The sequence below is a fragment of the Dryobates pubescens genome, chromosome 9, assembly GCF_014839835.1.
Source record: "Dryobates pubescens isolate bDryPub1 chromosome 9, bDryPub1.pri, whole genome shotgun sequence".
In the NCBI taxonomy this organism is placed as follows: Eukaryota; Metazoa; Chordata; class Aves; order Piciformes; family Picidae; genus Dryobates; species Dryobates pubescens.
The window spans coordinates 22,692,597-22,717,360 of record NC_071620.1 but is presented as its reverse complement, the minus strand read 5'-3'; the positions used below and the strand labels follow the sequence as shown (position 1 = coordinate 22,717,360).

The 24,764-nt window shown below is 38.0% G+C and overlaps 1 protein-coding gene across 1 annotated transcript in view; it reads right to left on the bottom strand.

Moving 5' to 3' along the window:
* The window catches only part of ADCY2 (adenylate cyclase 2), a 198,611-nt gene that overhangs the window by 98,647 nt on the left and 75,200 nt on the right, over nt 1–24,764 (bottom strand). Inside the window, exon 4 of the mRNA XM_054164461.1 lies at nt 6,981–7,130. Coding sequence (XP_054020436.1) covers nt 6,981–7,130 — 150 coding nt within the window. The remainder of the gene's footprint in view (nt 1–6,980; nt 7,131–24,764) is intronic.

The window sequence follows — 24,764 nt, the reverse complement described above, 5'->3', positions numbered from 1 at the left end:
TAGCCGTGGTCTCTTTCTCAGTGGGGGAGGGAAAGCAGAGCCTTTCCTTTCAAACCACCACACCAGCAGATTGAGGAAGGTTCTCCTCCCCCTCTACTCTGCCCCAGTGAGGCCCCCCATGGAATACTGCATCCAATTCTGGGCTCCCCAGCTCAGGAGGGACAGGGATCTATTTAAGATAGTCCAACAGAAAGCTACAAGGATGATTAAAGGACTAGAGGATGAGCCTTATGAGGAGAGGCTGAGAGACCTGGGACTTTTTAGTCTGGAGAGGAAAAGACTGAGAGAGGATTTATTAAATGTATATAAATATCTGAGGGCTGGGTGTCAGGAAGGAAGGGACAGCCTCTGCTCACTTGTGCCCTGTAATAAGACAAGGGGCAATGGATGTAAACTACAGCACAGGAAGTTTCAATTCAACATGAGGAAGAACTTTCTTACTGTAAGGGTCACAGAGCACTGAACAGGCTCCCCAGAGAGTCTGTGGAGTCTCCTTCTCTGGAGACTTTCAAGACCCTTCTGGATGTGTTCCTTTGTGACCTGCACAAGATTATATGGTCCTGCTCTGGCAGGGGGGGGTGGTCTCAAAAATCTCCAGTGGTCCCTTGCAACCCGTAACATCCTGTGATCCTGTATAACTACAATAACTATAGTTGCACCATGCCGTAAGAAAAGGGAGGTCAAAAAAATTTGGACAGCCTTAACCCTGAGGCATTGGAAACTTAGTCCAAACCATGCAGCAATGGCAGGACTCTGTTGTGGGGCTACACAGTTACAGAAGACTGAGCAAGAAAAACAGGGCTATACTAGAAGATTTTCTGCATAGCAATTCTAGATGTATTTATACTTTACTGTGTTAATTAGATAATGTGGGCTGTGACTGTTATTGTAACTAAAATACTACTAATAATTGTCTGTTGTATTTTCATTAGATTGTTAAGATTTTCTAAGAGACTAAATCTTGTCTCTCTTGATGTGAATCAACAAAGATAAAATCACCTTTGCTCCTGGACCAGACAACAGCTGATGTGTATTGGGCTGAGCCACTGGATAACGACTCTCTGGAATGTGCATAGACAAGATCATTTCTACCCATCAGCTACCCTGGAAAGGGAGGACAGTGAAAAGGACAATGGATTCACCACCTGGATATATACCTAAAAAACTGTATAAAAGACCTGAGCAATACCTGCTCAGGAGAAGAAAAATGAGGAAGTAAAACAGAGAAGAAAATACAAGGAGAGAAAAGGACAGACACAGGAGAAAAGACATCACCATGTAGCCTGGAGGCAGCAGACCAGGAGGAATCCTCTGTGTCCTAAATTCCACCTGCTGCAACTCATGGAGCTGAAAAGGCTGCTCAGAGAAGGACTCAGACTTGGACTTGGAGTTTGGGATCTCTTCCTCCACTCCTCCAGCAGAGGACAGCACAACCAACAAGGATGACTTCTCTTCCACGCCAAAGTGGCAGCACCCTTCCTCCACAGACCCAAACCATCTTGGGGTGGGGGGGTTGGTAATATAATTCCTTTCCTCTTCTCTCTCCCTCCTCTCCCTCTCTCTCTCTCTCTATTTTTTCCCTCTCTGTCCCTGACTTCGTCTGTTCCATCCACTTTATCTGTTAATAAATCGCCTTGCTGTTGATATTTTGGCCTCATTTGTGACTCTAATTTCATAACACAGGAATATTCAAAAGAACTGAGTCTCTTTCCCTCTCTGGACAGAGACAGATTTTAATTAGACTAATAATAGATTCTGAATTCTGTATTTATAGTGTGCTCTCTTTTGCCCACAAGATTTGAAGTGTAACAACTTGTCCAGTTGGAGTCCTGAAAATCTCCCTGTGCACAGATTCCACCTGCCTCCAGGTAGCCCTTCCCAGTGCTTAACACCTCTCTTTGTGAGTAATTATTTACCTTCCTCCGGCCAGGATTTGCCATTGCATTTCATGCCTGTTACCCCTCATCCTTTCACTGCGTGCCTTTGAGAAAAATCTAATCACATCTTCTCAATAAGCTCCTTCAGGCAGTAGGTGAATGTCAGTTGTCCCCTCCCCAAGCCTTTTCTTCTGCTGGCTAAACATTCTGAGTTCCCTAAATCTCATAATCTGTCATGAGCTCCAGTCCCCTAATTACTCCTATAGCCTTGGACTCTCTCCAGTATCTATTTTCATACTCTATCCATCTTCTACATGGTCTACCACACAGAACTTGGCACTTCAGTTCTCCCTCAGAACAAGCTTTCATTCTGGTAATGACATGTAGATTAGTAGGAAAGTTTGGCATCCCACCTCTGTGTGTGTATGAAAACACCTGAAGCAGAAAACAGATTCTAAAACTTAAAAGAGTAAAGCTAGTTTTTGCTTTTCCTGTTTGCAAGCCTTGAAGCTATGTGGAAAAAAAAAAAACGACGAAGCCCTTAGAAAAACTGTTTTGTGTTCATTACAATACTAGTAATTTACATTATAAAATGCATTAATTGAACTTACAGGAATTCACACTTTGTATATTAGTTCCAAGTAATATAATTCAAATGTTTCTGTTCTCTACTAACAGCCTCAAGTCTCATAAATGCATGAGGCTTCTATTTTAGACTACCTTGAAAATAAATTTTAAGTATTTCAGTTCCTGTGTTTAATGGTATTGCTTCACTGTTTCAGGGAAAAAAATAAAAATCCCACTCAATGATTTGAAACCTCATTCATTTTCTTCTGCTACCTGAGTGTTGCTTCTAAAACTGTCACTATACTGCCTCCTTTTCAAAGGCAGTATTTTAGAGAACCCACTGAACACCAACACTTTACAAAGACCTTCCTGCAACGTTGCAAGAATTTCTCAGTGTACATTCCTATGTCTCATGAAGCAAAGCACCAGAAAGAAGAGCAATTACACTGCTTGTCAGCATTAAGATTTTCCACTCGGTGAGTCACTGCCCCTACAAAGCGTCAGCCAGAATTTATCAGTGAGACAAATAATGTTAACAGAAGCTATTTTAAATATATATCATGAAATATAGAGGTCAGAATAGTATCATGTTTCTCTGAACAGAACACTGAAAAGACAGAAAAGAAACACCAAAGTTGGCACTGACAATACTGCCTTTTATCACAGCAGTTTAAAAGTGAGTGCCCCAACAAAGTACACTAAAGGAAATACAACCCAGAGTGCTAACAAACACAGCGCTATGAAGCCAGCAATAAAGGTGTGGCTTGTAATATGCAGAAATATCTACACATATACATTGGCAGGCAAACACTGATACAGTGCAAATCCAAGCCATGTCTGAAACCCATGTAATAAATCGCATGAAATTTAGAAGCCCTGGAGGCACTGACTGGCCTTAGAGGCCCTGATCAACCTCATCTGAGCCCCCACATTCTGCTTCTGCCCAAGACCTGGGAGCCCCATTTCAGCCTAGCCCATGCCTGCGCTGTGCCAGAGGAGCTGGCTGTACACCTTATTGATACCAGTCCCTGGACTGACTTCCTGGCTTCACCTCCAATCGATTTAGCAGTTGCTGAATCTGACCCTGAGATGTGGATAGACCTCCTGGCTTGCCTTAGACCTGTCTCATCACCACAAATTTGGTTGGGGTTCTGGACTCTTGCTTGCGCCTGGCTATCAAACAACCAGTTTTGTCCAGATCACCTAGTGCTATGGGACAGGGCCCTGTCTAGTGAGGCCCCTACCCTACTGCCGTGTGTCATTATCTCATCCCTTTGGAAGCAGCCAACCTCGGCTGTGCCCTAACAGAAATCCACAGTGGTGTGGGTACAATATGCCTAACCTGTATTTCGGTATATATTTATGCACCCCTATTTTACTAGATACTAATGTACACTGGTCTCACTTGAAACCAATGAATATGGTGTTTCTTTTGATTTTTTTGGCATGGTGGTAACTCAATACACTTTTCTATTGATACAATCAAAATTATGTTATCCAAAAGGCTATTCAAAGTTACATGCACACACAAACAACCCAACAGGAAAACATTTGCATGAGCCTACTCTTGAACAAAACAAGAGGAAATCCACTAAATAATCTGGAACATAAAGTGTATATCTTTCAAAAACAGTTATAAAAGACACAATGTCCACAATCTGGAAAAAAATATGCAAATTTGATCTGGAGCTCTTAGCATTTAGAAGTACATCCTATGCTCTGCACTTGTAATAAAAGTAGCTTGTACTACTTCTCACTCCACTAAAATACATTTTTCTTGTTAAAGAGACATAGAATCAAAACAACATATCAAATTAATCTTCATTTACCTTTTAATATTTAAATATCTAGCATTCATAAGGGTGATAATAAGTAGGTGTGCTTTCTTGTTTTTCTGGGCGGAAAAGTTATGACATGAGATAAAGGACACATTATGGGGTTGAGAGGATAAAGACTACAGAAATCTATATAAGAAGATCTGATGATGTAATGGTCCATTAGAGGTCAAAAAGATCATTATTAACATTTATAGAATACTTCCATTTAGTAAGATAAACCAGCAATACACTAGTTGTGTTGACGTCTTACTTAGTATGACATTTTTATTCCTATCAAAATGAATATGACAAAACATATTTATGTGTGTATATATATATATGTGTGTGTGTGTAAGAAATTATGTACAATGTCCTTCATTATTCTATAACAACAAGGCAATTTATCAATGAAACGTAGCCACTGCTGCTTTCCATCATACTGGGCTCCACTGTATTAGAAACACAACTCCTACAAACCACAACTTTTTACAGATTGTAAGCCTCTCAATCATTTCTGCAAGACCTTTAGAAGTGACAGGAAATCAAAACTACTTACATCCTTCTACAGCAATTAGTTTTGCAAGTAATACACATTTATAGGTACCACATCTAGCACTGTATCTGTTCTAAGTATTGCTTTCTACAAACTGCACCATGAGCCTAGACCATCACATCCGCCCTACATCACTGGAGTCTGCTCCGTATGGAGTGCTACTGCTTCCAGATACCTGGTATTTGTTGCTTTACACTCACAGGCTGTTTCATTGGAACTAATTTGTAGATACTCTCACCCATATTCTCAACAGACAGCAAAATGGGCAGAGTGTACAATCTGTTAAAAAGTCTACTGATTTGCTGTGCATGGAGCGCAGTGCAGAGCTCATGGAGTCAGAGGTGCAAACTTAGAAAGGATTGCTGTTAATCTCCTCTGCAATAGTACCTCATGCAAATTTTGCATCTAACCATCAAAGCATGCCCTTACTGTAAATTTTCTTTGTAAGACTACTTTTAATGTGTTGAAGGCAATTCAGCCAGTACACAACCCAAGTGCTGCGCCAGTGCAGCCAAAACCCCTCCCTCCAACCTCTCGAAGACGATATGAGGGAAAACAGAGAGTCTGAGATAAAGGGAGACAGAAAAGAGATACCTCCCCTTCTCAGACCTGTGGATTGGTAGATTTCATGTGGGCCCTTCCTCCAAGTCATGCTAGGCACAGACCCCATGCAGGGTCAAGTCTGGGCATGTTTTGAACATGTTTGGGCATGTTTAAGCAGAGAACTGATGGTTATTAGTTTTAGCCTTTGTCTGGTGACCATTCCAACAGAAAAATAGCTGGCTGTATAGAACAGGTGAGCTGCAGAGAGCATGAGGCTCTTCCCTCTTGGGTTTTTGCACGCCACACGTGGATTACAAGAGCGAACAGTTTCAGAAGAATTTTTCCAATAAAAAGAGACAAAAGAGAAATTCCCACAATCAGCAAGCAGCATTGTGAATAATTGATATACTCCTAAAGTCTCCAGGAAATTCCTACCTTTTGATAGTGAGGTAATTTACTACTTTTGGATCTATCTTTTCCAAATACTGTTTCTCAAATCAAACTATTTACAACCATTCCTATATTGTGAAGATATTCTCAATTGAATACTGAACCTTTATAATATTTAATAACTTTTGTATATAGTTATGTGGGAGGCAAAGCTGAATTAATAAATAATTTATATTTTTAGTAATTTCTCACCTTATCCCTCTTTATATGCAACAAGTGCCCATCAGAATAAGGCTGAAAACATGACCTGTTAAGGTCCTGGCATGGACTCTCAATGTGCTTTTTCTGAGAAAAAAAAAATGGTGGTGGTGGATCTTGAATTTAAAATGACTACAGGTAATTGTGAGACAAACATGACAGTTAAGGTCAGCTGGGACATATGAAGTGTACATCAGCACTTTTTGTGACAACAGAAAGGCATTAGTGAAGGTTTTATTCTCTGACCCTTAACAGTTTGTAGAAATGTGAGTTTGGTGACGTTCAAAGCAAAATATGCTTATCTTCTTTACTACCTGATGAACTAATTTGTATTTTAAATTCTCTTAAATGTAGCACCTGTCAGGATGATAGGCACTGTACAGAACTTGCAAAGAGATAAAGAACTATATAAAGCCATCAGTGAACTCTTTTATTCAGCTGCAACAAGAAATAACAGTCTCATTATGCAATTCCCCCAGCTCCTCTTAACATACCTCACCCCTAGAACTGTATCACATGATTCATCAGTACTGTAGTTTCAAATATTTTTCAAACACAGTAATCTTCTCTCAGTGATTCTGCAAGTATTGGTATTGGGCACAAAGAACTGAAGACTCCCAAATTGTGCATATACATCTCACAGCTCATTGAATGAGGACAAGAAAAGAGATGACATGCAAACAGAGTCTAGATAGTATTTTCAATTTTATCATAAAATAGTTTCATGAAACAAATAAAACATTTAACAACAATAAAGCATTTTACAAAAATAAAGCATTTGTCAACAAATGTAATACCTTCTTATATTTATATGGAAATACGCACCACCTTATTCAAAAGACCTTGCATAGTTTGTTAAAGTAACCTCAAGTAATTCATTACGCATTTTTGCATTAGCAAACTGCATCATGTCGTAATGAATGGGGGAATAGCATGAAAACAGCAAAACAGACCCAGACATGGGTGTGACTTTACCTGCTGCCTCTTCTCAAATTCTAACTTGATACGGGATTTGATGCAGTTGCACGTGTCCTGGTATGTCTGTTGCAGCGCAAGTTCCATGAGGTGTTTGTGGTATGCTCCTGCCAAGTTACCGCAGATAAAAATGATTACATTAGCCAATATCTAGGGGATTAAAAAAAAAGAGGAAAAAAAATTAGAAGCGTCAGAGAATTTATATAAATAAACTAACAGAAAAGAAAGACTGCTGCAGTTATGTATTTTGCTTTTGGGTGATTTCTAGCAAATTTCACCTTTCTAAAAGTGATTTCTAGCAAAGGTTCACCTTTCTAAAAGCCCTCACAATTAGTGGCAAAATCTCAAGCAAGAATACCATTTTAATTTAGGATTAAATAAGAATGATATTGAAAAACATGTTTGCCTGCTCAGTATCTCTACTAGAATATACTTTTCACAGCAACCAAAAAACTGCATTCATGTACAATGCAAAACCTAATCTATAATATTTAGGGACAAACTTACAGCATCAGATACTCAATGTATACAACCACACATGAACATGAGAAGTAGGTCCACTTAAAGAATACAGTTCTATTTAGTAACTGTCAGGGACACCCCAGGGAGTGAAGAGAGGAGGACAACAGATATTTCCTGTGCTTGAACTTTGAAAAGAACAGATTAGTGTGGTGATGCTAAACTTTCCCAGTTTATTGCTGTGAAAACAGGAGACACATTTACCCATTCTGGCTCACTTCTAGTGGAAGAAACACAGCAGAGTAATGAAACCAATTCTAAATTCAATAAAAGAAAAGATAATATTAAAAGGGAACCGAAGTTGAGATACAGCTGCAATCTGGTCAGAGCAGGTGCCTATCTGTAAAACCCTTGTGTATCATACAGCCTGGATTACAAGTACTATATGATGTCATAATACTCCTGGTCTCCTAAATTCTCCACAGTTAATCTAATCACGAGGTTTATGATAGAATTCCCCAGTGACCATTCATTGGTTTGCTTTGGAGTACCTGTGTACTAGCAATCTTTTGTGAATTACTAGTAATGAAAGAGTCAGATGTGTCAGAAACAAAGTCCAGCAGTATGTTCCAGTGGTTCAGAGAATGAATAAAAATTGTCTCATTAACAGAAATAATTTCCTTTGAGGAATAGATTTTATTTTATTTTTAAAAAATCCCCCAAACAAACAAAAAACCCAACAAAGCCAACCAACCAACCAACCAACCATGGTGTTTAATGATCCTTTTACAAATGCGCACTTAAAAAAGAAAGTTTTCTTTAAATGCTTTTATCTTCCTCACAAATTAGAACACCATTACAGGCAACACCTGTTCCTCTATCTGTGATATGTCTGATATCTCACCTCTCATGGATCCACAAAGCTGAAAGCAGAAACTCTACACCTTTGCTACAAGTATTGAAGCTTTCAGTTTGATACAACTTTTCTTTCTTTCCCTAAAGCTTTAAGATCATACTATCATATCATAGAACCACAGAATGACATAGGTTGGAAGGGACCTTAGAGATCATTTACTCCAGCCTCTCTGCCAGAGGCAGGGACACTTCTCAAGTAGACCTCACTGCTCAAGGCCTCATCCAGCCTGGTCTTGAACAGTCCCAGGGAGGATGTATCCACAACCTCTGAGCAAACTATTCCAGAGTCTCACCAACTTCATACTGAAGAACTTCTTCCTAAGATCCAGTCTAAACCTGCTCTCCCTCAGCTTAAAAGCACTTCCCCTTGTCCTGTCGCTAGACACCCTTAAGAAAAGTCCCTTCCTGTAGGATCCCTTCAGGTACTGGAAGGCAGCTATAAGGTGCCCCTGGAGTCTTCTCTTCTCCAGGCTGAACAATCCCAGCTCCCTACCTCATAGCAGAGATATTTTCCAGCAGAGAGTTTTGCAGCCCTTTTACATGCCATCAAATACTGTACTGGAGTGGCTGTGGCCCTTCCCTAACCACCCTGTCTGCCAGGGACTCTTACTTATCATGGCAATGTAATGTTCCTAAAAGCTACGTTTGAGTTCTTAAAATTTTCTCAAAATATACAAATATAAAAACAAGAAAAAAAAAGTACATATTTCACTTTCTTCGCTGTTATGAAGTAGATAGGTAAGAAAGAGTTTGAATTAAATATTTCATGACAATAAAATAGAGATGATGATGTACAGAAAAAGTTTTTAACTCAAAGTACTTTAATATTTCTTTGTAAATCACAACTACCTGATTCTGCTTTGATGTCTGCTACATCACAGTACCCTCAGCAGATACAAAAATACTGTGTGGTAGATAACAGGGCAAGGCGTTTCAACTGGCAATCATTGGTTTTGCAATGAAATTATGAAGTGAGAACAAATGCCTGAAAATAAAGATTGTTAGGGCACAGAAAATTCTGAGACATGCAGTGGGAAGGTTTAGTAACAAAAAAAACACTGAACTGAACTGAAATCAACAACGTGCTGTCATATTCTCTACAAAGAGATCATTGTTGAAAAGCTGCACAAAACCTCACTAAATGTATTGTCCAACTTCATAAAGTTATGCACAATGTAAATGAAAACTTCAGAAATATAACCAATCAAAAAAAAAAAAAACCAACCAACTGTGATAGGTAGATGGAGGAGTAAATCATAAGTATCATCTTTGCAAACACAGAAAAGCATATTACAGTTTCATGACTGAACTAGCTGAAGAGAGAAAATAGATGAAAACAAGTGACTGACAGGCAAGGAAGCTAATTAACCAAGCTTTTCACATTCTCAATGGGGTAATTCAGCCCACATAAGGCTCTGTGCTGCCTTCCAGAACCTGAATTAGGCTGTTGAAAGATAACTCAGGTATCTCAGCCACAGTCATACTCAGTGTAGATATAACACACAAATGTGTAAGTGAATATGTAGACAGTAACTGTGTTCAAAACATCATTAATTCTTTTGGCTATCAGAGAGTTAGTTCAGAAATGCATTCCAACAGTATTAACTTAGAAAAAAAATTTCCAAGAAATGGATGAACTCAGATCAACAGATTTTTCAGCTGTATGTAGCCTGGCTTGTGAGAATATTATTTGTCACTGAAGAGTTACTGAGAGAAATCTGTATTTTATTGTCAGTAGATAACACAATTAACATTACTAAACAAAATAAAGAACATATGTACTTCTTGATGATTATCTCTTCTCACAGATCTTGATTTTTGTTTTCTGAACTGTGGTCCAAATTCACCATACAAGCTGCAGATGTGCTCCATTACAAGTTGCCTAATCTCATAGGCATTCTCCCAGAAGGAACAGGTTCAAAGTTTTCTGCCCTTCAAAAACATTACCAGAGCTTTCTAAGCAAATACATCCAGGTCCCTCTGGATGACATCCTGTCCCTCTGGCGTATCGACAACACCATACAGCTTGGTGTCATCTGCAAACTTGCTGATGGTGCGCTCAATCCCATTATGTCATTGACAAAAATATTGAGCAGTACAAGTTCCAGTACAGACCCCTGAGGGATACCACTTGTCACTGCTCACCATCTGCACTTCAAGTCATTGAGCACCACCCTCTGGATCTGACCATCCTGAGCTAAATCAGTCTTCTGATGCCTATCTTGTCAATTCTCTAGGCTAGACCTCTGTTGCTCTTTAACCCTTTTTTTCTGCTGCACTTCACCCCACCTTGCCTCCTAGCCTTCACAGATGTTTGTTGGATAGTAAGAAAAGATTTAGTGGAGCTTCGGGTAAGAAACTCTGCATCTTGGTAAGAGAGCTCTGACCAACTGTGCAGATAAAACTGTAGCCAAGAACCTCTATAAGGGAATTAAGGGACACCTGAATAGACTACACAATATGGTAAGAGCTTCTGACAAGGAGGACAAGCCTGAGCTGAAGAAAAGGTGTAACTAATGAAGGTAACAGAAAAACACCAGGGTGACCTCAAAGACAATTCTGCATGAACCAAGTTGATCTCCTTTACAAACAGACCCCGTATGAATAAAAAACTCAACCAACTATATACATAAACTCTAGTAAGTTCCCCATCCATTTGACCATGTGGAAATAGTGATTCATACAGCAGATGATTTAATCTCTCTGTACAGTGGAGAGGCAAGTTCACCTCCTGAGCCATCTGCAGCCTTTTAGCTATATTAAATGTACAGTGTGGTGATGTTTCTGCTTAATCAATAAATAAATTCTATGTCTACAGAAGATGATCTAAATATGAGTCAAAAATTAATGCAAGGAACACCAAGATACCACTGGGAAGTATCTCTAGGTACTCCAAGTACCAGCTTGTACCTGTAAATCACTTGAGGAACATCATTATGGCTGATTTCTCTTCCATCTCTTTTGACCTACAGAAAACTGCATGTGCTTCCAGGCAATGAAATTGGATTTTTACATTCAAGCACATGTATTTTTCAGTATCAGTGAATATAATCTGATGTCTAGTGCTTAGCTATTAAAATAGACTGCATTTAAAAGTAAATGAAGACAAAGTAGCTATGACTAATTTCTCAAGAGAATACAGAAGCTCACGGAGTTGCTCAAATACTGTAGCGTACTATATAGAAGTTCAACTGATGAAAACTGCCTACAAATGTATCTGTATACAAGAAAGTACTATGCTATATAAAAAAAATTATAATAGAGCCTGATGACTCTGAATGGAAACATAAATAATTTGATAACTACCTTAGTAAGTGATGTTCAAATACTGAATATAAAACACAGTTCTGTACAGAGTTTCCCCAAAGTCTCCAGTTTATGAATTATTTTGTCACATTTCATTCTTCTCGGATATTGCACTAATCATTCCTGCAATTCCTGCATGAGCAGAATTTTTACCAAAAAAAAATCCCAAAACAAACAATTCATAATGTTTTTGGTAGTTAGATTCCAGTTTTCTTCTGGATAAGAATGCTGAAAAAATGGAAGCTGGGCAAGAAAGTCTATAATTTATAACATCTGCATGGAAATTACTGAGACAAAAAAGAATTTTTTCATCACTGAAGAAGTACAAATTCTTTAGTTCTGCAAAGATGGATTGTGTCTCCCCCTGTCTGACAGTTTATGGTGTAACTACCTAGGAAAAAATAACATGTATACATATATATATATACATACACTATACTACTTTGGAATCTGTACTGTTTTATATTCAGACAAGATTCATCTAGAAAGAACAATGAGAAGAAACAGAAAGAACAATGAGAAGAAACAGAAAAGCAGGTTTTAAAAAGGAAATATTTAGCCTTCATGTATATTAGTCATTCACAGGGTAACCATGGACTATGCCAAATACCTGTACTTTAAGAACATCTGTTCAGAAGGTTCTCCAGCGTTTCCCCATGCAATGCTCTGGCCAGTCATGTTATTGACTTCCTCCCCCCTCCTCCATTTTCAGATCTATGGAGGTCCAAAGTCAGGATTTCTAAGATTTTAATACATTTCAGTGACAGCAATACCTTTGGCTATGTGACTGTTTACCCTTTTGGCAACCACTGTTTTTCAGTGTGTACACAACACTGCTTGAGTAGTAACATTAATGAAGTCTGGATTCCTATGGATTTGTATTCTTTTACCCATTTGTTTCCTTACATGCACAATACTTCCAGCTCCTTAAGCAAGCCACAGATTGCTATAGCTGGCCTAAAATTAGGATCAAGAGGTGCCTGGTTGACCAGCTGATGTTACACAGAGTAATGATTGGCCAGTTCTTGTATGTCTCTTAGTGAGATCACTAAGTTGGGAACTCTATCACAAAAGCTCCTATCTTTCTTAAGGAATGTAGCAATCTTTGAAATTTCTGTTTCAGGGCTGATGGTGAAATTTTATGAATTAAAAGTTACTTGGGTACAGAACATGACAGGTTGAAAAACTAATAGAATATGGGCACCTGCTGACTTACTCAGGAATTAAAAGTAAAAATAAATTTAACAACTACAACACTGTATTTAACACTCTAAAAGGTATTTAAATCCTTAAATACTCATTAAGGTCAAAATAAGAAAACAATATAGATGAAGAATCAGGAACTCCAGTATCCTCAGATGCTTTGTCTACACCAAGGACAATCTCAACTGTTTTTCAGAAAGTTAAGAAATTGTAATTTTGCAAGACAGAAAACCAAACAATTACAAAACAGGAAGACACATCAAAGGAGCCTGACAACCTAGAATTTGTCAAAAAACTGAGAATCAATGAAAGAACTAAGAGATTGAATTAGTCCTTATTCCAAATATCAGAAAACTGCTCCATATTTTCAGTGCTAAAATAAACTTGGTAAGGAGACCCATTGTGAAGGGGGAATTGATGTCTTTTACAAGCCAGGAAGTTTTGATGCTGTCTTCTAATTTGCATGTGCTATTCTCTTTGTAGCTTTTGCACTCAGAGCTCTGTGGACATTAGAGCAGAATATTAATTTTCTGCAATATCTATGTTATTTGATCCAATATTTATCATTATTACAGACTGAATTTTATTCAGCCCTGGCCATAAACTGAGCCTGTCCATATGCCAGTGTAGATGACAATGCACCATAAACTGTAAGCTCTTTAATCAAACCCACAAAAAATAAACTATAAACAATAAGAGTTACAATCACTTTGGATCACCTCTGTGTAAAACACATAACCAATATCACTGACTCTAATTAATGACTGTTGATATTTGGAATCAAAAATAATTCTTTGCCAGAGGGGACCTCACATTTTCTTCATTCAGAAGGAATCAGCCAGTCACTGCACTTCCCTTCCTGCCTGCAAGAGCTCCTTTTGTGTTTACATGCATCTCTGGAATCATTTTATTTCTTTACTACTAAAACTGCACAAACACATTTGAACGTACAATTAACTAAAAAAACCCAAACAAAACCAAAAATTAAATATAATTAGGTATGTATTCAGGGAAGGCTAACAGTAACTTTGGATTTTGCCTGAATTTTGGAAGCAGAATTTCTAAAAACTGATGCTGTCTGGTCCTGGATCTGATACAGGCATGAGTACTAAAAAAAAAAACAAAACCCCAAACACCACCATTTCATACCATAAACTGTAAACAGTCTACTTGAAAATAAAATATTCTATGGAGTAACACACCAGGCTTTGATATATTATACAAATAGCTCTGTGTCTGATTTCTGAGATATTTTCCAACAAATTAATCTACTTCACTTTTTTTTTTTTTAATAAAATCTATGAAAGGAAAAGCAACTGGCTGCTAAGTTAAATGAATAACAGTAGATTTCTCCTTACTTTCCCTCAGCAGGGGTATACTACCAGGCCTCATGAAGTTTATTACACATTATTACCTACCAGACTTCATGGAATTTCTTCATATATATACCTAATATCTTTTCTTCTGGCAAGTTTTGCAGTAATAAACAGGTTCAAAAGCTACCATGAGAAGGCAGGACAAACAGAAAAATGAACCGATGATCACATATGTGCTCTTCATTTGTTATGCTTATCTAATGACTATGACAAACTTCCATCAAGTTTGGGTTTTAATAATCTGGCAGCTTGTCCTAGGAAAGAGTGGTCTTTGGCTATGTAATTCACAAAGAATGATGGGGAACAAAAAGGAGAATAACAGCAGTGATGTATAACTAAGGAAAGTGTTTAATGATGACATTCTTTTATGTGTTTGTTAAGTTTTGTTTTTTTAATCTTGGTTACCATTGTCAACTATATTGAGATATCAATATTTGGGTGAATTCTTAATTGGAAGGTATCTAACCAGAACATTCACTTTCAGGAAACCTTGAAGTTTAGTTTTCTGTTGTCAGGCAAATGCTATCAAGAATCATCAAGCTAGGACAAAGGAAGCATTTAATTTAGTTTATATTCAGGAAGGAATTAAGTAAGTATTCCAATCTTTTCATGCTGCTGCTACCAACTGATTCCATCTCCATACAAAAGTTGCCATTTTTTTGCCTTCACATCTCAAAATTGCCAAGGTATCATTATCTATTTGAAAGCCTTAGTGTGAAGCATGTTGGATACCCTGAAACAGTTCTTTTTCAAATCACATGGTTTGTGGGGATACATTCTAACAACTCCAAAATTAGCCTTAAAATTAGAAGCTCACATTCATACAGTATTAGTGGCAGCTTCTACAGAAGCATGTGGTGATACATTACAGACACCTAAAATACTACATGGTATTATTAGGAATAGGCTGTTATGCTTGAACTAGATGAGAGCAACGATTACACAAATTGAGGTATTGTCCAGGAAAGAGGTATTTTCCTTGCTTCCACACTTCCTTTATTCTTTAAGTCTGACTATAAGAACCTAACATTCACTCCTGCTCTTTGTCTTTTGAAGAACTATTATCCATGCATGAATCTTCCCTCCCAGCTATATAGTTTACTGAAAAGACCTGTGGGGAAAAGGACTCTTTCAAAGGCCTTTTGGAAACAGGGTAGAGCTATCAATTAAACCAGTCTCATCCATGTGTTTGTTGATGCCTTCAGACAACTTCAGGACATTTTAAAGGAAAGATTTCATTTTACTTCTTTCAAAATAGAATGCATTTATCTATTCTCTATTCTTACTGTTTCAGATTTTGCCCCTTGCTGACACTGAGTTTACAGATCTACAGTTTGCCTGACCTTTTCTAGAACCCTTTTTTTTTTTTTTTTGAAGTTTATTTTCATATTTGTTACTTTATAGTCTTCAGGAACCAAGGTCTATTTCAGACCAATCTATATATGCTCTCCTTCCCTCATCTTTCTGAAGGATTTTAATGTGGAAATTTCCACAGTTTCTTCCCCACTGAAAAATAATACAGAAATTATTTCTCTGTGATGGCCTTGTCCTCCCTAAATACTTTTGTAACCTGGATATCAAATGGCCTTACAGACTCTCAGCTACTGAAAAAAGGATTGAGCATGCAAGGAAGGGGAGATTAGTTTGGTTCACTGCCATGGCTCTACATGGTATCTACTATAAATTACGTACTTTTAGATACATGCTCTTTGAATTCCTATTTCACCTGTGTAACTGCATGCAAAGGCATTTTGCAACACTTTGAAAAACACTTGCAGAGATTAAATGTTTTCACTTCGGCTGATTAACTTCTGTGTAGCAAATAGATTCTAAAATTGTTGATAAAGCATGCCATATCACCACTAATTAGCAGAATGGCCTTTTCTAGCGGCAAAAATTGCAGCTACAACAGGCACATGGTGAATGGAGGCAGCTTCATAAGCTTTTTTTATAGTCAAACTACTGTGTATCTAAGGCAAATGTCATTTTAATTGAATTGCATTTTAAAACTGTTTATGATGATGTAATATTTAAAGTAAACAAATTCTTTTCCATCTTTACATTTTCTGAAAGATTTGGACATATCTTTATTGCTCATATTTTACTTTACTCTTTCCAGGGGTTTTGTGGAACACACAAGAAGCAAGTTTTATGTTGTGAATGCATGGAGGGAAAAGCACATTCTGGCAATGAGCACAAGAAAGTCATCCCTTCAAAAGAATGTATTTAAAATAGTGGGTTTAATTAGTGGGTTTAAAAAAAAGTGGGTTTAATATTGTGAATACAAAGACAGATACAAGTCCACTAAACTGGCAATAATGCCCTTTCCATGATGACCATGTCTACTATTACCTAGAGCTCTGCTTTATTATCAGATTTTGCATTTAACATGTGTCATACAGATTAGTTTACAGTTCGTATGCTACGTTTCTGTGTATTTTAAAAAAGAAGAGCTGACAGCCTATTATTGAAATATATCATAATGCTTTGCAAAAACTGACAGGTCCTCCTACATACAGGGAAGTCACCAGTAATATGAAGGAACCTTCCAGTTTCCAGATTACTGTAGTAATTGTATTTATTAATTTCTGACTTCATTCCCAAACTCGACTGACGTAGTATTGGAATGCTATGGATAAGGTAGAAATAGTCTCATGAAAATAATGAAAATACAATCCCTTTTTTTGAATTCTGATGCACATGTAAGCAACAAAAAATACAGAAACCATTTCCCTTCTCTGAAGTTTTTCATCTTCTGCCTGTATTTATAAGATACTGCTTTTGAATGGATCATGTTCTAAGCTAACAGAAATATTATATCATAGGTGCTCATCAGAAGCAGTATGAATTATGCAGATAGTGCATTTTGAATTGTGGGGTTTTCTGCTATATGGATTGATTACACTTTTTACTCTCCACGAGAAAAGCAATCTCATACAAAAATAAAATTCCTACTTAAAACCCACCAGTTCTGTTGTTAATGTACATTAACTTTTACAGCAAAGGGAGTTTCACCCTGCAGCCTACCTTTTCATAGTGCTGTCATTGGAAAGGTACAACTTAACTGCCTTGAAGAATCACAGTAAAACACGATACTGACCAAGGTGGTTATAAAAACATGAAGATTGTCACACACATTTAGTCAAATGCCTTCAGTTACAGACATGGCTCTAAAATGAGTCCTGGATTCTAAACATCTCCAATAAGTAATACTTTGTGGCATATAAATAATTTGTATGTTCTCTGCATTTGATTTTGTCAGCTTGTTTTCATAGCTTGATATTCAAGATAGTCAAAATATTCTATCTTACCACCTGCAAACAACTTCCTTTCTCCACTACTAGTTTTCAAAGAAAAATAATGATGTTACATCCACAACAGGCGAAGCAGAATAAAATTAGGAAACCACAGAGTTATCAACAAGCCTGCTCTGTATCATGCAACAGGATATAGCTGTCCCTGCTGGCTAGGTGAGTAAGGGAGCTGGAGCAGATAAGTGGCTAACAAGGACTGTTTTTAAAATACGTAGAAATGTAGCTTCCCTCTGCTCTAACAGCACAGCGACTTCCTCTCTCCTCCTGTGAACCTCAGGCAGTCTTCCCCAGATCCCATGCCAAAGTGGGTCCCCAGGCAAGGAAGAAAATACAAGCTGCACAAAATAGCATGTAATACAGAAGCTGTGGGGGAGGGGGGGAATAAAAAAAAAGTAGGTGGCAAATGACTAAGTTTCATTGCTGCATTTTAGATGATACATGTCTGTTATTGATGTTAAAAATAAACAAACAAATTAAATACTCCAGATTTGTCTCCCATCTAGCTATGTTTATGGTAGTTAAGAACTTCTATCATGGGACATGTTTCTATAACTGAAGAAATTTAAATCACATTTGAATAAAGATGTTTTGGAAACAAGTTAACTGCATATCTTTCAGTGTGCCTATGCTGTACTATTTGCTAGTTTTTTGAGGAACTACTGCAGTCGGGGACTATCAAAATAGTGTGTGACATTGCCTGACATGTGGTGATTTGATCTTTAATTAAGGTCAGCATGAACTAAGTCATAGCAAATATCTGCCAACATTAATTCCAATAGGAAAAACTATTCACAAGATAGAATCAAGTTTCATGTATCTTAAGAGAAACAAATCAATCTGGATTTTAAAGTATGGGTATGACAGTGTCAAAGCAGATAGAGGAAGGCTCTTTAGAAGCTCAATGACAGACGAGCAGAAACAGACTTTGCCTTTCTTCTTTTTGTGATGCTTCAAAGGTTATCAAAGGCAATCATGATCAACACTTACTGCAACACTGTGTGGCAAGGGGGGAGACAAAAACCTTTATGAGAACTGACAGGCAAGGAACACAGTATTGATCTCATCAACACATGCAGGTGGCTCCCTATTTCTTACCTTTTTTTTTCCCTGGCTATCAATCATGTCTATGTTAGTTTCTATTCAGAGCCCAAATAATCTCTTCTTTTGTCAGTCTTCAGACCAAAAGGCTCACTCCTCCTCACTGTGACCCACTGGTCATGTGCACCATTCTAGAAGTACTGGCTCCTACAACTTCACAATTCATTGCAAGTGGAGTAGGAAATCTGTACCTAACTCACACTGGAAATCAAAGCACTTCATAAAATATTCATATGCAGCTTTTAGGCCCACAAATATCTTTGAAAATTTGGTCAGAGTACATTTGCATTGAAATAGCCTATTTGCACTTCAGACACATCCGGCAGCAAGCAGCTCAGGGGACTGTTTTATTCTGATTCAACTCATCCTGTTTACTTCCACCAATCACTTCTCCCTCCAGAAGTTGGTACTCATCTCATGAATCAGTTTCAACCATCTGGAGATCAGGCTTGCCTTTGACTAAGTCAGTAAAGAAAATTCTCTGCTCAAAACTAAGGCCATTGAGATGCAGCTCACATGGCAGAAAAGCCCCAGCCTCTCACGGGTTGTCTAAGACCCACCACTGCTTGGTCTGCTTATCAATCCAGCTCTGGCTTAGAGACTACAAGACAGACTTTTCAGGGTGTTTTGTGTGGGAGCTCCTCATTTTCAGTGTGGCGTGTCCACTTGACTTGAATCTGCTGACGATATTCAATACCATGCTGTCATCATGACAGCTTCAAAATGAAAGTGATGGCTGGAGAAAAGTATCATGTGGCTTGAAGGTCAGATTGTAACATGAGAGGCTTCCTGTGCTGCTTCTGGTTTCTGGGTTTGAGGTGTGTGAGAGACTAAAATCTTGTCTCTTCTGATGTGACTCAACAAAGATAAAATCACCTTTGCTGCTTGCCTGGACTACAGCTGGCCTGACAGCAATGGACTAAGGCCACAGCCATCAATACCTTTGGTAATATGCATACAAGATCATCTCCACCCATCAGGACCATTCCTGGATGCAAACCACCTTGTGATTGTATCATGAACTGGGATGTGCCCCAACAAAGGATAATGAATGCTCACTGGACTGCAGCTGTCCTGGAAATGGGCAGAGTCCAATCGACATAAAAACTGAGCAAGTACTGGCTTGGAAGAAGGAAAACATAGCTGAAGAAAAACACAGGAGAAGGACAATGTCACTGAGAAGGAAAGCATGAGAGAAGGCAAAGCCTGGGGCAATGCTGCTCTGAAGAAAAACTGAGAGAATACCAGGAGAGAAAAAAATGACAGAGACATCACCATGTGGCCTGGAAGAAGCAGACCAAGAGGAACCCTCTCTCTGTGTCCTAAGTTCCGCCTGCTCATGGAGCTGAAGAGGCTGCCCAGAGGGCAACATCTCTTCTACAGCCAAAACTGCAGCACCCTTCCTCTACAGACCCAACATCTCCTGCAGCACATTTCCTCCACAGACTCAAACTGCCTTGCGGGGTGAGGGGTGTGATAAAATAATTCCTTTCCTCTTCTCTCTCTCTCTCTCCTTCTCTATTTTCTCTCTCTCTGCTTCTGATCCATCTACTTTATTGGTGTAATAAATAGCCTTGCTGTTGATATTTTGTCCTCGTTTGTGCCTCTAATTTCATAACACGGGAATATTCAAAAGAACTGAGTCTCTTTCCCTCTCTGGACCGAGACAGGGTGCTGGCATTTTCTTCTGCACTGGCTGCTCTGTGTTTAGGTGGGGGGAATTGTTTTATTGCTGGCTTTTGCTGATAATTTTGCTTTTGCTAAGGTAACCGTATAGTGTACCATCTCAGTAAACTATTTATCTCAACCCAGAGGGGATTTTTTGTGTTACTTTTCCCCCCATCTGTCTGTGGAGAGGGGGGCTTGCTTGTGAGAGCAGGCTGTGTTAACACAGGACACACAGTCACAGCAAAAGGGCTACTGACTATTCTCCATTTCTTATGGTGACCGAGCAAAGTTATATAGTAAGGTGGTCAGAGCTAGTTTATGCAAATGGATTTACAGTATTTTAAACCTTAAGTTTGATAACAAAGATAGACAGTGATCCACAGGAAATACTGTGAGCCAAGATTCATTGTGAGGGAGCCACTGCTAGAGTGCAAATAAAAACTAATTCAGCTAAGTTGTGCAAGACTCTAACCAATGGCACTAGATGATCCTTGCAGCTCATTCTGGATTTGTTCTATATGCATCAGCCTTTACTTCTGCCTGATCAGCACCCGAAAACATTTTCTGACCCGGGAAAAGTAAGGGTTATAATAATTTGCAGACTCATACTGGTGATACTATGCACTTCCTCTTACAGCTGAAAAGTACTAGAGTTCCCCATGGTGCAGAAGGAGACAAGAAACAATATCACAATAGCATGTTTGAGGTCGAAACATATTACAGTACGTACTGAAATCAGCATTTAACCAATAATGACATGGAAGAAATGGAGGCAGAAAGATGATACTTCAAAGGGCTTCAAATAAATCAACAGGACTTCAAGAGACAAAGCCAGACATACAGGTCAGGTATTCTGAATCCCAAAGCAATGTACCACAGCACTTTGGCACTGATTAAAAGATATCACTGCTCTTCAGAAAAGACAGAGGTTTAAATTAGTTATGCAACTGAGTACAGCTTTGGACTTGTATTTTTAACTCCATACTTCTTAAAACATTCTGTTGAATGTTATTTGATTCTCTAGATCACTGTATGGGAAAGGAAAAACAAACCCACCCAAAACAACAGAACAGGCAAATCTGGCTGCCACATAGAGTATTAATCTCTAATGAAACAATACGTGCTGTCATCTTTCCTAAAGCTTACTTATGTAAATGTAAGAGTGCAAGAGACTTAATAACTGTTAATAATATCTGGAGCTTTAAAGACAAATTATTTGTTTCATGTACACTAGGGTTTAGTACTGCCCCTTACCTCTGCTACCTCCCCCATTCTGAAATGCTACAAATGGCAGTAAAAGAAAGTTGAACATCAATGCTCTCAGTCTATGTAGGATGTATTGAAGAGACTGGATGGGGTGCTTGGTGCCATGGTTTAGTTGATTAGATAGTGTTGGATGATAGGTTGGACTTGATGATCTCAAAGGTCTCTTCCAACCTGTTTAATTCTATTCTATTCTATTCTATTCTATTCTATTCTATTCTATTCTATTCTATTCTATTCTATTCTATTCTCACAACTCACTCAGCTAAGCCTATCCAGCCCCTCCACATAGTTTCTCAGAGGCAAAATTGCATTCAAGATCTGATCTATGTTTTTAGCCACGAGTAATCAAATCTGATGGCCCATTGCCCACTTCACAGCAAGGTGAATGAAGTTGATGAATAGTGTGCAGAAAGAAGACTTCTGTACTTGGGGTGACCTTTCTAAAAATCTCCTGTGATACAGAGAGGTGCTTAATACCAGCTGGACTGACTGAATAAAATGGAAAGTACTCACACACAAACCAGACCAAAAAACCTCACTAACTACAGCTGAAACACAACAGTATAGTCCAGAGCTTTTGATTTGTTACTAAAATAACAAGTGTAGGAAGAAGGAAAAATATCTATATTTATCTGCATTGTATATATTTTATACACATTACATTGCATATATATACACACAAACATGTGGCTAATACTGTCAAAACCCTATAGAGTGGGAATCATTTCATCACTACTAAGATACAGAACATACCATGAATTTTACCTGAAAAATATTGTGAACTGTCTGGTATCCATAATATGAACAGAATTGAAAGCTTAAGTTCAAAGAAATATTTATGAAGTTCAAGCCATACGTGCTGCAGCTGTATTTTGATCTGTGTCTTGGATGTTCATTAAGGGAAGACTCTAATTATGCTGAAATTTAACAGCGAGATGCTGCTTACTGATCTTTTGTGAACTAAACTTGTCAGGATGAGGCACAACATTCATAACGCATTCGGAAAATTCTCTTAGCAGCAGTTACGCAATTATCATTGCCTTCTTCTGGCATTCAGTTAATGAGATAGTAACGACATTATCATTCAGGTGCACTGCAATTTTTATTAACTTTTAAAAAATTCACAGCCATTTATATGATGGATCCATTTTTTCTACAGTTATCTTAGAGCAACGAGGTATAACAAATTATTCCTCCTAGTCTAGGAAGGATTCTTTGCCTGTAACTAAGTATGGATTTACATTTCCCACATCCCAAGTAATAATAAAAAAATGCTTCTATACCTATATTATTTAAAGAATCGGCTTCCTAACCAAGAAAAAAAAGAAAGAAGAGAAAGAAAAATAATAATAAGAAGCAAAAACAATGCCAACTGTTCATAATGCAATGTAGTATAATCACAGTCACTCCTTTTTCCTTTAGAATTATTTTTAGTATAAGCAGACCTCAACATTCTAACTTCTGAGATGAAAAATGAACTTATTTATTGCTCTTACTTCACTCTAATAAAACAATTCTTTGCAGCCTCCTTCACAAAAGAGAATCATGTGCATTTTGATAAGCAAAATATTCTAAGTCTTCACCACAAAATTGCATGGGTCAGCTCACAGATTTTTCGTTTCCTTCACTAGCAATATTTCAGCTGATTTGTGCTTGCCTTGAGGATCAGGCTCATTGTTTTTTCTCTTTATTCAGGGTCATGAGAATTTACAATGCCCTACTTCCTCGCTAAACAAGCATGCTATGAAGCATTAATAGATTTTCTGACCGTGCTTTCATAATGTATAAAGGAAAACTCTTTTCAGATCAGAGAAAGGCAGCAAGAAAGATCAAAGGTACAAAATCGCTTCTAAATAAGGCAAGATAAATAATTTCCAGTTCTTCAGCCTGGGAAAGAGATGATAGGAAAGGTGTGACAGACATTTAGAAAATAATAAATGGCCTGGGCAGGGTGAACAGAAATCAACTGTTCAGCTTTCTCCGGCCAAAGAATTTGAAAGACTCAAACAATTCGAAACAAGGAAATATGATTCTTCTTACAATGCAGTTGAGCTGCTAAACTCTTTGTCACAAGATGAAGTATACTGAAGGATTTTTAAAAAAAAATCTGTAAATTACAATTTTTAAAAAGGCCTAGCTAGATCAGGAAAATAAATAGGTTTGTAAGAAACAAGAAATGAGAAATAAGCAAAACCACATTACAAACCAGGAGGTGAGCTTAGTAGAAAGAAGAAATCAATCATAGGAGAAAACTTCCAGCAATTTACAAGGAAAACTGAATCCAGAAGGCTAAAGTAAAATAGTAGACTCCGAATTTTTGCTAGTTTATAGTAAATGTGAACCAAAGACTGTCACTTTCAGAACTATCAACATGAAGGCCAACACTCACACTTTTGAAGATTTATTTTTCTTTCCACAGTGCAAAAAAACCCAATTTAACTGCATGCACTTTGACTGCAAAAGATCATTGCAGATACAGAACAGCATCACCCTGAAGCAGTTACATGCAAAGGCAAACAACCATGCATTTTCCAACTCTAGTTTTACATCTCAGCTCCTCAGTTCTCCAAGATACCCTATGACACCTCATATCAAATCATTCCAATTAAGCCTAGCACTAATAAGAATCTGGTCACCACTATATTCCTGCTACTTTTTTCACAAACTAACAGGTAAAAACAGTTTTTAATGAGAATAGAAATAACTGTGTCAGGTATAGATCCCTTTTCAGAGAAAATTTTAACAACCTTTCTGTCTTGACTTTTACATTCTGGGCTCATCTCTGCTCCTTATCATTTCTTCCAGTGCTAGTGAAGAGAAAAAAATATGTACACCACCACCTGAATGGATGTCCAGTGGTCTCTCTAGGGACAGCATTGTGTGGCAGTTTGCATAAGACAATCCTTTCCCTCACTATATACAGTCCCTTTTCTCTGCAGCTCCACAAGGACTGCCTGCAGCAGTTCTTCACTTTCAGGTATCTTATCAGTGCAGTAATTAGGGAACAGTATTTTCACACTTACTCTTTTTTAATCTGGTACTGTTGTGGTTGCCTGGAACTCTTGACACCGATCAGTGAATGCATAGTGCAAAATAAATGACCTTTTCATATGCCTGCGACTCCAAGGAGACATGAATGTTTCATGTTTCTCATGATGACCAAGGTTTTTTTTATAGTA